General features: G+C 43.5%; 1 protein-coding gene across 10 annotated transcripts in view; it reads right to left on the bottom strand.

Moving 5' to 3' along the window:
- Positions 1 to 10,990: 10,990 nt before the first annotated feature.
- Positions 10,991 to 21,687, bottom strand: part of LOC142895316 (muscleblind-like protein 1) — a 66,961-nt gene continuing 56,264 nt past the window's right edge. For 3 of the 10 annotated variants that reach the window (XM_076036241.1, XM_076036242.1, XM_076036243.1), the window contains exons 6-11: positions 20,037 to 20,090; positions 19,099 to 19,249; positions 16,738 to 16,773; positions 15,960 to 16,051; positions 15,574 to 15,647; positions 10,991 to 14,933 (exon numbers count right to left, since the gene is read on the bottom strand). In XM_076036241.1, the coding sequence (XP_075892356.1) occupies positions 15,591 to 15,647; positions 15,960 to 16,051; positions 16,738 to 16,773; positions 19,099 to 19,249; positions 20,037 to 20,090 (390 nt within the window). In that variant the 3' untranslated portion in view covers positions 10,991 to 14,933; positions 15,574 to 15,590. The remainder of the gene's footprint in view (positions 14,934 to 15,573; positions 15,648 to 15,959; positions 16,052 to 16,737; positions 16,774 to 19,098; positions 19,250 to 20,036; positions 20,091 to 21,687) is intronic. The other 7 variants (XM_076036244.1, XM_076036248.1, XM_076036246.1 and 4 more) reach the window with 7 other exon arrangements.

Below are 21,687 nucleotides of genomic sequence, written 5' to 3'. Positions count from 1 at the left end.
CCAGATGATAAAAGAAAAGTGGGGGAGGAAATGAGTTTGTCTAACTTTTCTCATTAGCCGAGGAAGAGTAAATTTCGATTTCTTTTTTTTTTTTTTTTTTCTGTGTTCAAAATTTTTCTTGCAAAACTCCCCGAGCCGCTCAGCCGGATCGAAGAAAAATGATTTGGCGGAGTCGAGCGGAGGCTTTAGACGGTAAGCGGTAAATCATCTTGGGAGGGACGACTCCTGATCCTGATAGTGCGTGCTCGAGCTGACGTGTCCTGACAGGCCGCGGAGTGCCAGCGCGCGATCGGGAGCCGAGCTGCAGCTGTAGGCATTATCAGAAAAAGACGCGGACTAAGAGAAACAATTAAAAGAAAGCGCGATCTGGGAGGGACGGCCGAAAGAGGAAACGGCAGGACGCAACAGGTTCACACAGTCACTCTCTTTCCGACTCGTCTCTTGCAAACACTCCACAAAAGGCTTTCTCTCGAGAAAGAGGTGCTCGACAATTAACCACATTGCTAAGCTAATTACTCCAATCAACCTTGGTGTTTTTTTTTTTGTTTTGTTTCGTTTTCTAATCCTGTACAACTGACACGGTTCAGAGCGAAGGGTAACGGCCGCGGACGAACGCAGAAGAAAGACGGGGCTTTAATTGCCGTGTGATTCGCTAATGCTAGAAGCCACAGGTGTCCGCTCAAAGAAAATCTTCAACCAGCGCCGGAGAAACGGCAGGAAAGCCGTTAGCCGTGCGACGGGGTGACTGGTTCGCCGAAGCAAATTGCTTCTTATCAATATTCGGCAGCGTGAAAGCAGCAGGGGGGGACGGGGACGGATGGAAGTGCGGGAAGTTTTTTTTCGAGTGAAAGAAAGAGCCGACGACGGGACCGGAGGGTTGGGGGGGGGTGAATTAATAAGGAGCAGCAGATAGGACGCAGGAAGGGGGCTGGATACAGAGCTCAACAACGGGCAGGAAGAGGGGCGGGGGAAGAGGGGGGTGGGGGCAACAGCGGGTTGCATCTGGGAGCGAAGGGAGCGCCAGGAACGAGACAATTCATCCTTTCATGTAATTGGAGGTGAAGAAAAAGGGGACAGGGAGGCAGCGGTGCTCAACGGGCGCTCTCGGGCATTTTATTGGAGATGAGAAGAAGAAAAAAGTACAACAGGAAGAAGAAAGGCGAGGGGCCGAGCTCAAGCCGAGAAGTGAGGCGAGGAAAAAAGGATAAATTGATTTTCTTTTTTCTTTCGTTTTTTTTTTTAAAGCGGACATAGAGGGAGGTGGAGGAGGGACTATGGGTGTTTATTCAGTGTGCTATTTGTACACGAAAAATCCAATAGACAGATTTGAAAAAAAAGAAATGCTAAATTGAAAACACTTTAGTAATAATTGTTCAATGTCCAATCCCAATCCAAGCTCGTTGAGTACGCAGCGTGGGTGCAACGCCGCTAAACTCATTCATCCGGGGGGTTATAAACCAATATCGTTACTGTGGTGTCCGCATGATCCCTTAATATGATCCACTGTCCGCCAGTAGATTTAACTTTATTAACATTCACAAAGTCATTCTGCTGAAATGATTTTTTTTTTTTTTTAATGAACAATGATTCTCAGTGCTTTCTCTGTCTTTCCCCGCCTGAACAATGCTGCTCCCAGGAAACACATCCCAGTTTTAATCCCCTTCTTATTTCCCAGCGGCATTACACCTGATATAAATATATTAATATATATCCCCAAACTTCATAGTAGAGGGCCGCATGGTCCACTGAGCTCCATTTTCCAGCCCTAATAAGGTGACAGACAGGATTACGGGAAGCGGCAAACTACTCCTGTTTCATCCACTCCTGTGCCATTATTGGACAGTTCATATCTCGCCACTGCTGCAGATTAGTGTGGATGTTCATTTATGTACATTTCAAACACTTTAACATCAGTTTAAAAAAAAAAAAAGAAATAAAAGAAGACGCTAATCTCGTGCGACGTAGAGCACCCCAGCCGCAGCCGTGATGGAGAATTATTTAATCACAGGCGGGTGAGAAAGTGCCTGCCTCAGGTTTGGCAGCCTCCGTGAATACATTCAGGCTGAAGGTCAAACAGAGGCGCACCGGTGCTGGGCGGGGCTGGACGAAGGAAAAGGAATAGACACAAGAGTGTACAGATGCATTCAAGAAAGACACTTCCTGTGTTTAGAATGCCAAGAATTTGGACAGATTTGAATCAGAAAACAAAAAGAAAGAAAAAGTGCTGCAGGACTTAAAAATCATAATCTTTAAAGCATCTTGTCAAGTGTTGTACACCAGCCAGCTGTTTGCCCTTTGTGCATTTAGCTGCACAAATCAATGACTTCACCTTTGACTCGTGCCAATTCACCTCCAAAAGCCACGTGCACATGTTCTAACAGGCCTGCAGACACCTTGTCACCCTCTGAGCTATGCACCCGACACCGTCTTGAACTTGTTTTTTTAAAACGTCTGAGCTTCAACTTGAAAATGACGTGTTTTCGAACGTCTCATAAGTTGGTAACTGTTTTGCCACACCTTTGACATCGCAACCGAAACGACTTGATGGTCTTCAAGAATGAGGTGATCCAATTTAATTTCTGTTTAGCGAAAGAGCTTCTTTTTTTTTTTTTTAGTTGGAGCGACAAATATTTATTGGATGGAAATCCCAGGGTAAAATTGAATTAAGTTCGTCCAGTGGCTTGTTTGATTCAGTGACTGGACGCAGCAAATTAAAAAGAGTCAGAGCGACGCGCTGTCAGAGTTTTCACTCTTCGCGACGAGTCGCACTCTCACATAAAACATCAGGTCTGCCGTGTGTCCTGTGTGGACATTATTGTAAAGATTGACAAAGATCGTAAATTGGTGCAACCTGTTTCATCTCTATTTTGCGTTGGAACATTTTCATCTCTTGACAACAGGTGTAACTTTATATGACTGCGAACATCAGCATGCTTAGATCTGCTCAAGTGACTAATGCTCGCCAATACAGTCAGTCCCGAACAAACAAACTAACAAATAAAGAAATAAAATACTCTCTGCTGTGTGAGTCTCATTTTCGCTCCCACGATTGCTATCTTAAGTGGCACGAGAATTTCCTGTTTCCTGTCTGCCACCAAAATATGTGCGGGCAGGGGAGGTTGCACCCATATACATGGGTAACAGTTCTGAAGGGTCGAGAACTATGTGAAATATCTATGATTGGACATAATGTATTAATAATAAAAAACAAATGCAAGACTACTCGGGTTTTATTTGCGCATGGCATTTTTCCATGTGGCAAAATATTAGTGTGGGAAACCTGTAGAGAAGCAGATTGCAGCAGACACTGACGTGAGATGCATGTTTTATTTATAAGACAGAAAAACAATAACTTGATGCTGGCTTTAAAAAGGAAACCATGTGAAAAGGGCGCACTGTTGGGAACAGCACTGTCGGGAAAGCAATGTTTGTTTGTTTTTTTTTATTTCTTTTTTTTTTTTTTTACAGCGGAAGGGCGTCGTTAATCCTGACGCAAAGAACTCATTCTTCTGTTTAAGTGTGTAGTTAAGAAGTGTTGCTGAGCTGCGCCAATGAATTCCATGGCTCCAGTCATTGTGGGCGCTAAATTACTTGGCAGAACTGAGTTCATTTGCTTAATTTCCACATCTCAAGGCGACTTTTGCAAAAGTACATGTGGGTCTGTTGTGGAGTTTCTCGAGACTTCCGTGTGTGCTCACAACAGACTAAGATGATATGTTGCTATTGTTTTAACCATGTAAATCAATTATTAGCAATCATGAAAGAAAAAATCTAGTTTTTCACCACTGCTATATTATATTAAGAAAGTGGGCATTCAAGCAGAATTTCTTCACCAACAGACAAAAGCTGACAACAACCAAACGTCTGCGTACAAAGCGACCATTTTGCTGCTAGGTGTCGTGAATGAATGAACATCACAATGTTGAGTCGAAAACATTCAGTGGCCCGTTCATGAGTGAGACACTAGGGTTTGGGATATTGGTGTTTAAGGAAAACAGCTCGTTAGCATAATTCACATTTGATTACAGCGCCGGTGTCTCAAAGTTTTTTGTTAACAGCTACACAGCAAAGAGCTCGGTGATAGAACTCATTGAGCTTTCTTTCAAGTCAAGACTGATGGCAGAGATAGAGGACATTAAAAAGTTAAGGGAAGGGGGACGGGGGGGCTGTAATGGAGAAGAGGAAGCTGAGACAAGCCGGTAATGAGGGGGATGGATTGCAAGTATTAAACAAACTGAGCACTGATACACACTTGGCCTGTCCCGATGGGCAGATTTAAATCACCGTCTTAAACAGTGTTTGCGGGCTAAAGGGTGAACCCAGCCTACGCTCCGTCACACCTCTCATGAGCCCGAGGCCGCTCGCCGTGATAAAGTTGATTTGAATCCATTTGGGCTCGGCACAGATCCTCCCGGCTGTCCGCAGAGCCCTGTCACAAAAAATGAGGTTAGGTCTCTGCCACAGCTGTTATAACACAGCCCCCCTTTTCTTTCTTCCATCCTGTGGGGTTTTCGAAATCACATAGCTCTCTGTCTTAAAGGCTTTGTCTCTCCCGGCGTGACCGTCATTCTCCTTGAAAGAGCACGTCCGCCCTGTATGGACACATGGCAGGCCAGTGAAATTACAATGAGACAAGTCGTAGCGACGGGTGAGTCCGCAAGATTCATTTTCCTGAGTCAGGTTTCCTGGTCTCTGGTAACCTGTTCACCGGCTCATACCTGCTACAGCTGGCTAGCTAACTGCAAAGAGATCCGACAGCACGCCTCTGTAGTGTTAGTGCTTTTGCGTACCTATTTCAATATGTATGGTGGTATTAGCCCTTTGGGGGAAGAAAAAAAAAGAAAAAGAAACGGGTCAGGTTTCTTGTTTCACCTCAGCTCCCCTTTTACACCTCTGCTATGAGGTTGAGCGTTGTACGAACAAGTCACTCAAGTTGCTCACAATAGCTGCGCGGCCACTCACAGAATAAACAAAATCGCTCGGTTGCTTACGGCTGTAGTAATAGCAGTAGTTGGAGATTTGTGGATCAGTCTTTAACAGACTGAATCCGACTGTGCCGCAACACTCCAGGTGACTGGCGCATCGACTCATAGATATGATTTGTCTTTGGCATGTGACTCGCACAAACACGAGTCAGTAAAGAGAACCGAGTTTCCCATCGCTGGCACGTTGAACACTGTACGCATGCACATGTTAAAAGGGGGCCTACATCCCTGACCCTACAATTATTCCTGTCTTTGTTGGGCGACGTGCACTGCCGAGGGACATCCTGTCACCATGTGAATAGCTGCCGTTCATCCGCGGGTACAGCTGTGCCCTCACTACCCTCTTTGTGCGACCCACATTCTGTTAGCAGCGCGGCCTGCCCCGCTGTGACCAGCCCCCGTGCTCTCGGAGGCCAGACATCCAGCAAAAGTGCACATTCTGTCTCCGCTGTTCATTAGAAGGCTCCGGCCGTTGGACCGCTCGCTGCATCATTGCCTTCTAATTTAGGCCGTAAAGTGCGGTTCAAATGCCGATATCTGTCCTCGTGCCGTTAATGTCAGGCTAAAAGGTAAAACGGATCACCGCCGCGGCCGTTCATTCATCAGGGCCTTCGTCCGGGGCGGCTTACCGCATTGAGATTTCGACGGGACGTCAGATGCGGCAGTGAAGGGTGACTGATGGACAGCAACACTGGTGTCTCTCTGCGGCCATCACTCTGCAGAGGATTAATAAGGCTGTCTTTGTCATGGAGTGTGGAGATCATTTCATAATCTGTCATACTTTGGTTCAAATGTGTGTGTGTGTGTGTGTGTGTGTGTGTGTGTGTGTGTGCGTTAGCCAAACAAAACCAACAATGTATCAGGTGCCTGTGTTGAGGCTTGTTGTGTCTGAATGTGTGGCGTCTGCGAATAGTCGTTCTATATTTAAGCAGACTTTCAAGTAAACTAAACTTAACCGTTTGTCCTTCGCACTCAATAGTCATTGTCAGTTGTAAATATCAACACACGTCACGCGAGTTGACGCGTCGGCGTGGTTGGGAGGCAACGGTTAGACCTAGAAATACATTTTCAAAAAAACAACTTGCGAAGGACGTCCCTTCTTTCTATCAAACTCAAATTGAGCCAATCAGATTCTCCCCTGCCAAATGTGTTAAGCCGGAGAGCAACCGCTCGAGGCAAACTTGGACGCCTGCCACTGGCCCTTGGTGAGCAGCAATGCACTGCAGTGTTCAACATTTTCTTTTTCTTTTTTTGCTAAAGCTATTCTGCAATTAAGTGGAAACATACAGTATTTTCGAGGAAGAAAAGCCTTCGGTGCCGTTAGCCGTTCTGCTTTAATTAACGTGAACAAGCCATTAGTTCAGGTGCACAATGAGCCACTGCAGCCCAGGAGCAAACCCGTTTTTATTTTTAGGTGGAATTGGTTATGTAACCCTTCCAACGATGACGCTGCTGGAGATTTGCGGGTAGGAGGGGTTGTGAAAGTATTTACGTAGCGGATTCACTCGCGTGACTCCAAAAACCGGTGGCCCATTACCTTCGTCTCATCAGCAGGCTGCCGCTCACTCCATGATGAACTTGAAATGGCCTGATCGATAACGTTCCTCCTCGGCAGCTGATGAGATTAGATTAACCTGCTGCCTCCATCCCCTATCCCTCCTTTTTTCATCAGCGGTGGAAAAACACTCACAGACACTTTAGGATACTGTAAGATGCCCAAATGCACACAAACACACTTACCGTAATAACATGCAGAGGGCTGCTTACGCGCGCGCGCACACACACACACACACACACACACACACACACACACACATGCACACACACATGCACACACAAACAAACAAATGTGCGCGTGCTCACACGTGCTTCCGGTGTCACACCCCTGGGGAAGAGTGGATGCATCAGCCGCGCTCCAAGCAGCGCTCGGTGAAAGTCAAGTGGTGACTCAGCAGAGTGATAACGGGGCAAGGCGAGCAGGAGGCAAAAAGGTTGAAGTTGGTTTTGGTGGGGCAGGCAGAGGAAATGTCTACTCGAGGTGAAGGACTCAGCGAAGAAAAGGAGGAGGAGAGGCAGAGTGAAGATCCTCTCTGAAACCACCTGGATCGCAAATGTCCGTTAGACCAGAATCCTTTTTTTTTTTTGTAACGTAGCGGCCCCTGCCCATTTTGACCACTGAGGCAATGTTAGTCATTCAAACCCAGCTGTCGAGGCCATGGATGTGAGCCCAACGGACCACCTGCAGAAGACTCCAACCCACCCGCAAAAGCATTATCATTTCAGAGTCTCAGACTAAACTAGACGTGTTAAAAGGAGGATTGACTGGTGGTGCAGTTTTAGCCACTTCAAAAGCAACTCCAGCCACATGTCAGCGCCCTGCGACCGAGTGCGCGACGCAGCAATTTTTCATATAGTGGTTGCCAAGGCCAGTTGGAGCGAAGATGAAAGATGAGGTGAGGTTTCACTGTCTTTTTCCCTATTAATGCGGAGGAATCAAACCAGTTCTACACAAACTCCCACCAATGTAACATTTCTGCTGATGTTTGTCACGGCGACCATTGGACCTATCTTTGTTCTCCTGGTCTTCTTCTGTGTTTTTTTTTTTTTTTTTTTTTTTTTAATGTTTCAGCCAATGTTTATTGTTGCGCCACCACTTTGTCCGTAAAAGAAGCTAATTGAATGCGTGACAGATTAGGATTGACCGAAAGTGGCCCGAAGAAGTTGGCAAAATGGATTTCAGAGTTGAAATCTGAGAGATCCTGCTGCCGGGCAGCTTATTGTCATTCCACTGCTCGAGAAGACTGCAGTTTGCTTTAATTTGCAATTCCGCCACCGTCTGTTTGGATTCATTGTTTGGTTTTCTCGCCCTCTTTTCAGCGGCTCTAATCTAAACTCTGTTCTTCTTGCCGCTTTGCATTTTTTTCCCTCTGTAATGAGTTCGGAGTTGTTGTCCACTCCAAACATTTGATTAAAGTGATCATTTGATTCTCCACTGGAACAGACACTCCAAACTAAAGGTGTCACTTTTTATTCTGTGTCTCAATATTTCCCACCGGCGAGACGCAACTCATTAAAGGATACAATTATTTCTGTTAAACTCCTCGGGCCGACGGCTTCGATCTGTTTTCTAAATCCTACACCGTGCTTTAAGCCCAGACTAATTGAAAAAAATAAAATAAAATAAAATAAAAAACCTGAAAAAACCCCCAAAGTACACAGTATCTCGAAGGTGCAGCGGTGAAGGATCTTGGCGATGCGGCGTGGACACAGAGTCGTTCATCATAGTTGGCGGGGACAGAGGTTTGCCATTATTGGATCAGCGCTGCTTCATTTAGCCTCCACATGACACAGTCTGCTACTAGCGCCCGTGGACAGAGTGATGGAGGGAGACAAGAGAGAAGAGACGAGGGGTCGGAGGGACAGACGCCGCGGGCCGGAGACGTGTGGAGGAGGGAAAATAGAGCAGGCAGAGCGAGCTGGAGAGCTGGAGAGCTGAGAATCAAACCCAAACACGAGCGGACGCCATCCGCTGTGCTTTCAATTTGTACTTCTTGTTCTCATTTCCTCTCCCAGGACACGAGACAGGGAGTGGTGAGCACAGAAATGTAGCTCAGCAATCGTCAAACTGATTCGTCAGCCAACTTACTGAAGAAATTCCCACAGTATTGTATTGTATCCCACAGACTGAGGGGGGGGAATTGATCAGTTTTGCCGGTAATTCACCGCAGTCTGGCGTGTTGCCGCCGCCACTGTGGTTCCTCTGATAAATAGATGGCGCTCTCTGGTGGCAGCTATATGCAATCGCATCTTTGAAAATAAGTATCGCTATATGTAACAGTATTGTTTCTGTTTTATTTTAGTCATAAGCTAATTCAGTCACGTGCCTAACACATTTTTTTTTCTTTTAACCATTTTAACACTTTGCACTAATCTAGTTGGGTACCATGCTCCCTTAACTGCTGTTTCAAATAATAGTTTTTACTCCGTAGTTTTTGACACATATGTAGACAAGTGTAGATTCTCAAACAGACATTGATGGTATTTTTGATCAGAGGAGAGGTCGAAATAAATGCATTTTATTTTATCTCAGTCACTGCACATCAACATATATAAAAACTTTACTGTGTTACTTCTGTGTGTCGTCAATTCCAGTCGGGTCTCTGGTACATGAAGTAATCAAAACTGGGATCCATATTGTGCACAGCTCCAGTGGATACTGGAAGCATAAACACACAGAGTGTTAACACGCTACATGCCTCCACAAGCATGCCCAGGTGTTTTGCATTATTGCAATTAGTGATGTCCGCTCCCTCAGTTCCAATCAGCCGCATGAACTGAAAACACCTGCAGCTTTCACCACGAGCGCCTCTCTGCCAGTTCACGTAGTAACCTTCAGTTCTTTCCATGTGACCACGCACATGCCGTTACAAATGCCACGTTGGCCTCATGAATTGTCTAAACACAGCGACGTTTTCTTGTCAAGGTTGTTGTTGTCAAATTTGACGTAACGCTCACATTGATCCCCATCAAATCCCTGTCTCAAGTCACACAGCAAGTCCCATCATGCACCATCGGCAGCAGAACTGGAAAATCTACTTCACTTGGAGCATCTGTGAGGAAGCCTCAGACTCGCTCAGTCTTTTGATTTGTTCTGAAATGTTGTTAAGACAAATTACCCAAAAAAAACAAAAAAACATCCAAACTTGCAGATGATATAAAATTGTGTGTTCGATAATAAACAACATTTTGAATTGTTCATATAAGAATTATGTAAAATGAATATATATGATTTCCGATATGTGTTTTGCAAATGAAAAGTCTTGCTATTGCTTTTGCAGGCACTTTCAAAACAAACCATGATGTATCACAGCAACATTATGGAAATTCCAAACAAAACTTGAATTAATTTCATGCATTTACCACATAATGAATTATGCAATCCATATGGTGTGGTACCTTTTACCTGATGATTTAAACAAACATTTTAAAGTATGACGCATGTACTAAAGGTGCCCGTTTCTCAGCTGCATCCCTGAACGGCAAAACTGGGTTATTAACGCTAGTTTACTTTTCAGAACCTGTGTTGGAATTGTGGTGTGTGGGCTGTTGGTGTTGTACCTTCTGCCTCCGTGTGTAGAGATTCTTTTACACTACATCATCGTGGAAATCTTATCACACATGCATCATTTTAGAAAATGACAACAAGATGACGAAAATCATACACATACTAAGAGCTACCTTGCGGTTTTCACTGATGACCTTTCTGGCATTTTTGGAACAAACAACCCTCTTACAAATGTCACTGTAAGCTGTAAAACTGTTGTTCTCCTCAAAAAGTTGTACTTCTCAATTAGTTCATGACGCATCGTGTTTAAAGCAGCTCTCGGTAACTTTCGGTGGAAATGGAGAAGTGATGAAGTAAACACGCTGCAGCGCTAGTTCATTGATGTGGGAAGATACAAATAGTCGCCGAGCTGGAGCGCTCGGATGTGTTCAGGAAGAACACCAATATGAAATGCAAAACAGACATTGACAGTAATGTCGTAGCAAACGTTCAACACTTTTATTACTTTGTCTTTCATCGAGGTTACTTATTGTGTTCCATTCCGTCATTTTACAATCTTATGTATTTGTAATAGTAGTATGTAAGACCGCCTCTAAGTAAACGTGTGACGTTGCCGTTAAGTGGTTCGTCCTATATGTAATGACGACGTCACGTTAGTGTTGGTGACAGACACCAAAATGTTTACGCTCAGTCAATATATGATTCTGTCCTCCGACTTGTATGGAGCTCAGTCGTGAAATTCCATAAAAGATTAATGTGGATTTGATGGGGGTACAATCAATATAATATTGTCTATAAATATATTTTTTTTAATTTTTAATTTAGCTTGAGTTTCAGTGTTGTTTGAGAAATGATCACAATACTGTTGTCTGAATGCTCAACAGAGCATCAGACTGGTGTGCAGACATACTTGCCGGGTTAAAGGAAAAACCCGAGACACTTTCCTCGTAATTCAGCTCCTTTATTGATTTTTATTACATTTTTTTTAAATTCATAACAGCAAGAATCAAATCTAGCAAAGCAGGCCCCGCGAAACAAGTGTCAAGGACGAAGTTTCTTCAGCACACACGTCCATCAGAGTTGGCACGGCACACACTGGATGATATTAGCTGCATCCATAACCCTTACCACAACGTGATGCACCTGACAAAATCCCAGCAAACGTGTTTGAGGAAGTCGTTTCCCACCTCAGTGTCTCCACCTGCTTCCCTCTCACACTCTCCGCTCTGATGCGGATTTTATTTTATGGCTTTAGACAATCCAAATGTTTCGCTTCAGGTGCCTTTAAGAGGTGTCGGCTGGCTCGCACACGCCCGCAAACACACACACACACGCGTACACACACATGTGACACTTTGCATTCATGGGGCCTGCAGCGGTAAAACAAGCAGAAACAAACTGCGGCAGGAGACAGAATACATCATACTTAGCACTACAAGCCGAGAAACAAACGACAGACAATTCAAAAACAAAGAGGAAAAAAAAAAAAAAGCGTTCAGTTTACAATTATTTTATAAACGCAAGCATGCGTGCTAGTAGGAGATGAGGGGTGACGGAGGTGATCAGGACGATGTTTGAAACCAACGATTCGCTCGTCAAATCACAGAAAGAGCCTTTTGATCTGGAGGGATTCCGACACCCTGCCCGATGGCAAACTACTTCCTGTTTGGTCAGTTTCATCTACTAGAAGCACAGCTTACACAAACATAAAGAACATACTTATAGCTATGGTGTTTGTGTTGCATGTATTTTTACTCTCCAAGTGGTGACAATTTTGTAAGTATATCTTCAAGATTCTTTTTTTTTTTTTTTTTTTAAATAAACCACTATTCTATATTTTGTATTTTTTTTCTAATATATACTTGATTCCATTACATTGAGAGAATACTGTATAGTGTAAATACATCTTGTGTGTAACATGTTTTCTTATTTAAATATGACTGTTGTGGATTTATTTATTTATTTATCTATTCATTCGTTTTTAAACGGTATGTGTACTTCCTTCAACATGCATTCTTTTTCTTAGTTAAAGAGGACAGGATGTGTTGTGATTGGTTGGGCCTGGGAGGGCGTGGCCATATGACACACAGGCCTGACGAACCCAGTCAGGCCCTGGAGGGCTGCGGCTCCCTCTTCCGGAAGGTTACCAGGCAAACTACAAGCTGCTGACAAAAAAGAAGAGCAACACTTGGCCTTTTGTGTGGGGGGAAAAAAGGGGGGTCGGGAGAGTCGGAACTCAGTGACCTTTTCAGATGCAAGCAATTTTGTTCAGCCTTTTCTTTTGAGTTTTCTTTTGTTATCCTAGCAAAATTCTGTCATTATTGACATAATCATTATTATTTTTATTTATTCAAAATAAGATCTCAATATACACGATTCTCTCTCTTTTTTTTTCTCTTTAATCGACTATGTACAGAAGTGCAAAGAAGTCAACCTTTATCGCCTGTCGCCTCCAGATTTCCACGCCCTGCCCTTGCTGTTGGCCATCGCCAACGCCAACGCCTCCAAAATCAAGAAACAAAACAAACAAAACAAACAAAAGTGATCAAATATGCAGCTTTGTTTTCCAACATGGCCCAATTTCCAGGGAGAGTACAAATATCCAAACAATATTTCCTATTTGAAATGGATACAGTAGAAAATAACATCTTTACTCTAAACATCTAAGAAATGAATTCTTTTTTTTTTCAGTATCTTTTTTTTTTTTTTTTTTTAATTACTGAATGACTACTTACAAACCTTACAATCATTAAAATATTCCTTGTTTATCGGCGGTGGTTGCCACAGTGACAACTTAGCCTCTCTGCTCTGTCGTTTCGTCACTGTGAAGATACTCATATAAAACATCTTTTTGTTCAAGGAACACACACAGGGAAAAAAAATGGACAGTATGCATATACACCTCAATAGTATGCATCATGTAGAAAATACCGAGTTCACAATCGTAATCATAATTAAAAATTAACATCACATGGAATTTCAGGAAAACAAAACAACCTGTGCATGGGAAACACACACATACACACACACGCGCCCACACAAAAAAACAGACACACTGTAATATTCAGCATAAGAAAGATAAATAGAACAATCCAAACTGATCTTAAAGTCAAAAAAATCTATCAGGACAAAATGAAATAATAATGATAATAATAATAATAATAATAATAATAATAATAATAATAATAATAATAATAATAATAATTAAAAAAAAAAAACACTCACACTGACAAAGAAAAAAAAAAGTGACAATTACATAGTGCTTAATGTGTGTGTGTGTGTGTTGTGTGTGTTTTCATGGCGTGGATTAGGCAACTGGATGGTTTTTCAGAATGGCATGTTGCATTGTGCTGACCCGATGGTACATTCTAAGGCTTTGGATGAGCAATACAATCGTTTTTGATTTCCCGCCACGTTTCCCTGCACTGTCCGCCCGTTAAAGATGCCTGAAGAACACAAGAACAAGAGGAGTCTCTCTCTCTCTCTCTCTCTCTCTCTCTCTCTCTCTCTCTCTCTTTCTCTCTGTTTGATTTTAAAAGTTTCAGCCCCCGAAAGAGTCAATCGTACATCCGTTGAGTGGCGGTGACACAGAGAGACTTTGGCTGCTGAACACAACATTCCCAGGTTGGCGTTACGACATTCTGAAATATGTCCGTCTGTGTGCACACGGCACGGAAAATCTGCTCCGACAATTTCCCCTTTGAAATATTCATAACCAGAGCGGCGAGTCACATCCGTCAGCCGACTTTTGTCTCACAGCAGTTTTGGGCAGCGATTTTCAACCACGAATTATATTCACCTTCGCTCGTAAGGGAAAGTCTTTGGATGACGACGACGCGTCTCAACCGACGGAGATGTTTCGTCTTTGATCAACTAAAAACTAACAGCAGGAGGATTAAAATCAAAATGTGCGTCACTTGTGAAAAGTGCTGCTTGAGAAAGACAGGAAATGACGTCGTGGACACAGCATGCCGTCCAGGTGGAGGAGGGGGGTGAAAAAAAAAAACAGTCTTCTTAAAGGGAATAGGATTTTTTTTTTCTCTTTTTTTCTTTTTCCATGTTCTAACATTGTTTAGGTACATCACGTGTTGAGATGTTGCGGCACTTCACTGGGACGCCTGCACGGTTCAGGACGTGTGCTTGAGAGACTGAAAAAACAAAACAAAACAAAAAAAACAGGCTACAAAGAGTTGAAAGACACCTCAAAGACGTCCGGGTGCAACTTTTGCCTCTCAGCGCGCTCGTGTCGTTTCCTTTTTCGGAAAAAAAAGAAAAGAAAAAAGAAATAAAAAGAATATACATCTGACTAAATTAAAAAACTTGCATGCATGTCTACGTGAGTCAGTCAGGCTTTGTGTCGCGTCACCTGAAATGCAAGGTGCACCTCTGTGTAAACAAATGAACACGTTTGGGTTGAACGGCCAATGAGGGAGCTCATGTGGTGACGGTCGGCCGGTGGACGCACCGATCCGGGTGATTGTCCACGACCACACGTTGACCTCGTGTTAACATTCAGAGTGCGTCCGGTGAATATAAAGGTATATTGCCTCCATACGGCGAAAGGCAGTCTTTGATGGATGAGCGTTGCTCTTTTCTGTTGTTGTTGTTGTTGTTGTTGTTGTCGTTGTGTGGTGGTGGTGGTAGTAGTAGTAGTAGTAGAAGTAGTAGTAGTAGTACTAGTAGTAGTTGTAGGAGTAGTAGTAGTTGCAGTAGTGTGCATGGAGTACCAATGAAAAACAACCCTAAGGAACTCAGCCTCCTGCGTTAACGTGCGGACAGATTCCAAACCAGGCAGGGATTTGGCTCTTGATTCACTTCTGATGTTACAGGCATGATGGTGACCGGAAACTCTTGGCCTCAACTTCGGCACGCTGCAGATCCACCTGAGGAGAAGGAGAAGAGACCAGTGAGAAGGTTTGCGGTGTTTGTGGTATCAGGTTGGACTTAAACATTTTGACGAGGTTCAGGTTTTAAACTTTTAAACAAATGCTTCCTTGATGCTCAAACTCTTTATAGATGTTTTAGTCATCAACATGAGACAATTCTGAAAGAGATTGTACAAGGCAAAAGAAGCATTTAAGGATCTGAAGGCTCAATGTGCATTAACCTAATTATACTGTCATAGAACTTCTACTGCTGTCGAATTTATTTCCATGTCCTTCCCAGAAAACATCATGGATGTTTTACTGAACACTGGTAAACCTAAAAACATTTACTTCTTTCTTTTTGTGCTTAGGTTTTTGTTGATATTTTGGCGCTTCAATATATTTGCAAAGCCACTTGGAGCAAATGTTACCACCAGAGGGCAGAGGAGGGAAGGTTAGCGAGAGCCCCAGTTGCTTCGCCAATGTTTTGAAAATAGCCTGCAGTACCTATTTCAACTCTTCAGATCACTCTGATCACGTCAAGCCCTCAGCGAATGTGCAGCTGCAGTGCAGTTCGGCAAACACTTCACAGTTTTTAAGCAATAGAAAGTCATTTCACGTGCAGTACATGTTTTTATAGTGGAGGTGCAGTACGTACTGTTCTAAGTGAGGCTCCTACATCTGTGTAACATATTTGTGACTAGTCAGATGGTCTGCAGATATCATTGGAATCTGATGGAGAAGGGGGTGGGATGGGAGAGAAATCAGAGAGAATTAAATGAGGCGACCAAGAGGGATAGAATCAGAGAAACAACATTTCAGTTTGCACTGGATTGTAATGAGAAATGTCTTTGATTTTTTTTTTTTCTTCCCCCTGAATAAACAGCATTGGATGCCGTGAGACGCCGGCAGTGATCAAAGAACGAGTATTGTCGAGAACTCATGCATCTTTCATCGGCGGGCAAGCGGGAATTTCTAAAATACTCGACACGTTGCGGATACGTAAACGTGGAAAGCTGGGAGGGAGGCAAGAGAGGAGCAAACCTGGTTGGCTGTTGCTGTTGCAAAGGGAACACTTGTGGCAGATGTGGAGGCTGCAGACACACTGGCTGGAGTAGCACCGTGCATCATGGGTACTTGGAGGGAAGACATTACACAAGGCAGTTGAACCGAAGCTGACCGTGAAGCTAATTGTGCTAATTAGCATGAGAAAACGTTACGGCAGTTATATATATAAATCCAGACTCTTTTTTAAAAAAAAAAAAAAAATCGAAGTTTTATTTATTTCTTAACGTGTCAAGCGAATAGCAAGAAAAAAATCAATATCAAGAAATGCTGGAACAGCAGGGGAAATTAGGGGATATCGTAGGCAAAAAACAAAACAAAACCCCAAAACGGTTCAGCAGGCACCGTAAACGACTTTAAACAGAAACTACTGGAGCTTAGTCACTTCTATTGCAGTCATTTACGCCCCACTTTAAAATAGCCAGTGGAAATAGACGTATAATGAGTCGCAATACAAGTTAGAGGGGCAGGGATCGGAGGAGGAGCGGAACTGCAACAAGCATTAGATGACTGTGCAAACAGAAACACAAGAAACATTTCCTTTCCTCTTTAAACTTCTTAATCCCATCATAACTGTTTTAAAGTGAAAAGCACCAACATAAAGTTACAATAATAAGCAAAAAAACATTTTTTATTTTTTTTTATTTTTAAAAAAGGGTGCCGGACAGAAAACAGAAAATGCGGAAAGCTGCCCGCACTGTCACACAAGTGACCGCAACAAGGCTGAGTGTATTCAATAAGGAAAACTGGCACCTACCAACACTTGTTGCAGGTGTCATGCACAATATCGAGCCTGCCCATCATGCATTGCAGCAGGGGGGGGCGAGGTGGGTGAGGGGCCGGGGGGGTAGAGTGAATGGTTGGGAGGAGGAAGAGGAGAAGAAATGAAAGAATATGCGTTACACTTGTGTGCAAGTCAAGACATCCGGCTCGACGGGAGCACACTTGTGAAATACATGACACGGTGTCTTGCATACAGGGTGATTGTGTGACGAGATTAACCCCCTCGAGGTGCCAGTCACGCCTCTGCCAGGTGTTTACTGTGCGCATTTACACTCCCGCCAGTCCGGCTCTACTTCGCTCTGAGAACTGGAAAGAGAAGCGACGGTCCCATCTTCCTGTCAGCAGAGGAACAGCTGTTTGCACCAGTCTAGTTTTTGAAACGACCCATTTTCACAAGCGCCAAAGTGTGCTGCAGTGACCTGACGTTGGGGATGAAAAAAAAAAAAAAAAAGAAAGAAAAAAGCGGAAGGGAATCGATGTCGGGCTATTCTTAGTCTGTCAGATGAGAATATAGGACAGGGTGTAAAATGACTATACAGCGGCCAAGTAGAAGCAGCACAAATAAGCTGGCTGTGTGCGCGTGCGTGCGTGGAGGCACTTTCTCCACTTTGCAGTTTGCAGCTTGATTTATTCAATAAAGTCTCTCCAAATATCCACACCACCTCCGCTGCCATCTGCTCAAAACACAGATGCGACAGAAGAAAGGGTGATAAAATAGTTGGCGGAACACCTGGTTTCACGCCGCCACCCTGCAATCTCTCTGTGAAAACACCACTCGACTGGCAGACAGTCGGATGGAGCTGAGCGCATCCTGCTAAGGGGGCTGAGCACTTACTGGCGATATAAAAAAAAAAAAGTGTATTTTTTTTTTTTTTTTTTAAGTTGATTTACTTTTCCATTTGCAGATAGCTGTGTGCCTTCAAAGCCTCCGGCAACTCTACTTGAAATAGTAAGAAAAAAAAAATGCATATATAAGATGAACGTTGAGGGTCTATTGAAGTGAAAGAGCCAAGCTCAGAAACTGCTCCCTTTGTGGCTGGAACCATATCTCAAGACAGGTTGCAGTTTGATTGACAACGAGGGGCAGGCGGCGGCGGTGCAGCCCAACTTGTTTAAGCTGTTTGATTCGGATTCAGAGCGGGAAACAGAGGCCGACGGCTTCAGAAAATTATTCCGTGCGGGCTGTAAGTGAGGCGCAGAACGTCTTTCCGAGCTAGATTAGTTTGTGTGACAGACAAAAACAGCTGCATGAGGGCCAGGCTGGCTCGTTAGCTCGCTTGGCTCTGTGGCTCTGGCTAGCGTCAGAATTCATGCAAGCTGCCCGTTACACTGTGGCGATAAGCATCAAAATTAGCCGAAACTTGCTTGAATCGGATGTACACAATGCTAGCTTAGCTTTAGCTTTTCAATTGTGTTTTATGATATTTAAAGGGAACGTTTAACATTTTGGCGAATTTGCCCGAGGCCATAGTCCCTAGAGTCATGAATTATCAGTGCCTGTTGTTTTGGTGTCCGTCAGCTGCTCAGCGAACATAATAGAGGTGAACAGTACAGGTCTCACACCCTGACAAAACTAGTGACGTGCATATCAATATCTTTATCGATATATCGATCGCTAATCAGAATAAGATATTGTATTGATAACTTAAAGAAAAATATCTATATTTATTTTTGACCATACTCATTTATTATTTATATTAATTTCTTTCAAGTTGATTATATTTCAGTATCAGATTTTATATTGATTGACATTTATGTTTATTTATTTATCTTTTTTTAATTTTATAGCACTTTGTACTTATTGGTGATTAATATTTCAATTCTATGGCACTTTAAACTATTGTTCATCTTTTGTTATAAATATATTAACATCCATGTGTGTCTTGTGATTTTTAACTTTTTATTAATTGAAAAAAATTACAAACCCAAAAGTGTTTTTTGATATCGATATCAATATCGATGTCGCAATATTGACCCCAAAAATATTGATTATCATATCGAGTTTGAAAAATATGTCATCGCCCATCACTACTAAAAACTTGAGTACTCCAAAACGCCCTTGTGGACAAGTTATGGACCGCAAATTACATTGTCATTCATCTCGTACCCGGCCTGATCTTAAATAAGAACAAACAACAGAGCTCTTGTTGTGTGCACATAATGATGCATGTGACAATTGATACACGTGTATGCAGAGAAATAAGCATGATGGAATCAACCATCTGCTCCACTCATGCCGTTCACACAACGTGCTGCTACGTGCATGCAGGGTTGCTCCACAATCACTGAGCCACAAAACAGGAATCCAGCCGAACACTCATCAGAGGAGTCTTACCCGATGGTATGAAGGCAGCCTGCTGCTGAAACTGCATGTTGGCCAGGGCCTGTTGGTACTGGAACATGCCAGCATTCAATACAGTGGTGGCACCGTTGGCTTTTTCAAGTGCAGGTCTCTTTGGTAAAGGAGGCAAGATGGGAGGGAACCCCTGGTTGGGGGGCGGGAGGTGGGTGGTGGTGGTGGTGGAGGTTGAGGTGGGAAAAACCAAAAATGACAGGATGACAGTGAGGGGGAAGTGGGGACGTCAGCGGCGACATTCGGAAGAGAGGGAAAGAGAGAATTTTCGTTAGGAGGTGTCGTCTTCCCTTCGGGCGGGTAACACAAACTCTGACAAGCAAGAGCTATCACGTCGTCTCCGAACGGGCGTGACGGGAGAGCTGCGCTAACTGGCAAACAAGTAAAACAATGAATCAGCGCTTAGCACAATATCAGAGACCTTCACTTGGAAGGCAGGCTATGATGCGTCGATGCTTTTAAACTGCGGCAGTCTCCAAAGAAGTTGCACTGTTTATCTGACTACCAGTAGAAAAGGATGAAGTAGGGAATAGAAGTAGCTCTTCTACTACGTTCACATGCAAAATACTGAATGGTAAAAATCATGCAAATCTTAGCAAATACCAAAAATATTACATCTTCGTGCTATGTTTTATATAAAGTTCATCTGAGGTGATGAGCTGACTTTATACTTTGTTTTTTGGGGGGGTTTTTTGGTCATTTTTGAAAATTTGGTTTAGTTTTGTGGCATTCATTCATTTTGGGTTACGGTCCCCCTTTGAAGCCACACATGAAATCGCTGTAGTCAGCCCATCAGCCCGCAGTGTTTAACATCGCTCAGGTCACAAGTGCTTTAGGAGCTCCGTCACTTGAGAGGTACACATGTAAAACTAGCACAATCACAGCTACATGCCAAGCGAAAAGGTGAAAGGTCATAGTACCAGGTCAATAGTTGCGTCGAGGGGTCGCTTCAGTGATTTGACAGCCGACTGAGTCTTAATTAGCAGGCAGTGAGCACATGACGGCAATGGGCCAATGGGGTTCAAGCGCATTAACACAAACCAGCAAGCGGAGGTGCGTCATGGGCGCGGCAGTGCAGTGTGGGGTTGGTGAGGACAAAATACAAACGACAACAACAACAACAACAACAATACAAACATATAAATAAAAAAAACAAATCATTGGAATGCAGTCAACAACACTAACAAGGCTAGGGCATGCACATTAATGACTGTCTAAAGCCTGAGGAGAGCTATGCACTGCGATGGGGATCATCCTCAGCAGAAAATCATGTTTCACAGAACTAAACCTTCTGGTGCAAACTTGCTCTGGTTTGGAAATGAGGATCAGCTGATGAATTGGGTGACTTTGTTCAATACCGTAGTAACACATCCTTGGTGTAACACGCTGTAACACTGTAAACAATATAAACTTTTTGAATTAGCTAGCATTAGCTTTTCAGCTTGAGAGCCAAGGGAGCTGGTTCTTGCCTCTGGATTTGGTTTTGGTTTCAAGTTGCTAAACATGAAGTGCACAGTAATCATCCAAGTGTACGTATACAAATTGGAAACAGTTTAACACTTTCAAAGAATCATTTCGTTTTTAAGGATCATCCATTGTTGGATCTTTGTATTTCCTTCAAGTACAAAACTTAGCTTAACATAGCTTCCTGGAAATACTGACACATTGTGGGATCTTTGACATGTGCAGAAGCGGCCAAAAACAAGTCAGTTGCACTGGGAGGACTGGTGCGCTAACCTGGCAGACGTATCAGCGCCCTCTGTGACATCACAAAGGGATGATTGCCAGACATGCACGTTTTAGCAGTCACTCTGAAAAGTGGAGCGAGCGATAGATGCGAAGGATGTACTTCAGACTTAGTACGGCAATTGAAACTGCAAATGCCTACATATCAAAGTCATTCAATGCGTGTGGCCGCTGGAATTTTTTTTTTCTTCTTTTTTTGAGTTTCAAATTTACATTTTGCCATTACATTAAATTTCACCGACTACTGTTGAATCTGCAAACGATTACATGGGCAATTCTGTAATATCGCTTTTTTTCCTCCTCCCTTTCTTACATTATTAAGAGACGAGAGCTCTTGGCAAGCCAAACTCTTTATGGGAAATTGCTTGTGTAAAAGGTTTCGTGATTAACAGCCGTCCTGTGAAGGGGAAATGCTTTTGGACTGCGGACAGCGAAACAAGAGGGAGCGGGGCGCTCGAGTCACGTACTGCTCAGCAAAATCACTGCAGCGTGAAGCCGATGAAGCGCACATCTATATGCTTACGGTGCGTATTTAATCACAGCTGAGGAGAGCGGGGGTGGGGTGGGGTGGGGTGGGTGGGGTGGGCGGGTTGGGGTATGAGGGCAGCTTGTGCGGAGGGACTGGCTTAGAGCACAGGGTCCGTGAGAAGTTTGAGGAATCTACGTCAGCGCATAGACACATAGAAGAGCTTCGGGGCGTCGCTTGGATTTGCCGCAGCAGCTGTCCAACAGCAACAAATACTTGAGGTGACCTCATGAACTCTGCTCAGGCTCACACTATGTCAGCTGTGATTATGGCAAATTCCTGTAATGTCAATTTTGTTA

The sequence above is a fragment of the Nelusetta ayraudi genome, unplaced genomic scaffold, assembly GCF_046127955.1.
Source record: "Nelusetta ayraudi isolate G7.1 ecotype Tasmania unplaced genomic scaffold, CSIRO-AGI_Nayr_v1 ptg000048l, whole genome shotgun sequence".
NCBI classification, from domain to species: Eukaryota; Metazoa; Chordata; class Actinopteri; order Tetraodontiformes; family Monacanthidae; genus Nelusetta; species Nelusetta ayraudi.
The sequence above is the reverse complement of the archived record's forward strand: the minus strand, read 5'-3'. Positions and strand labels throughout refer to the sequence as shown.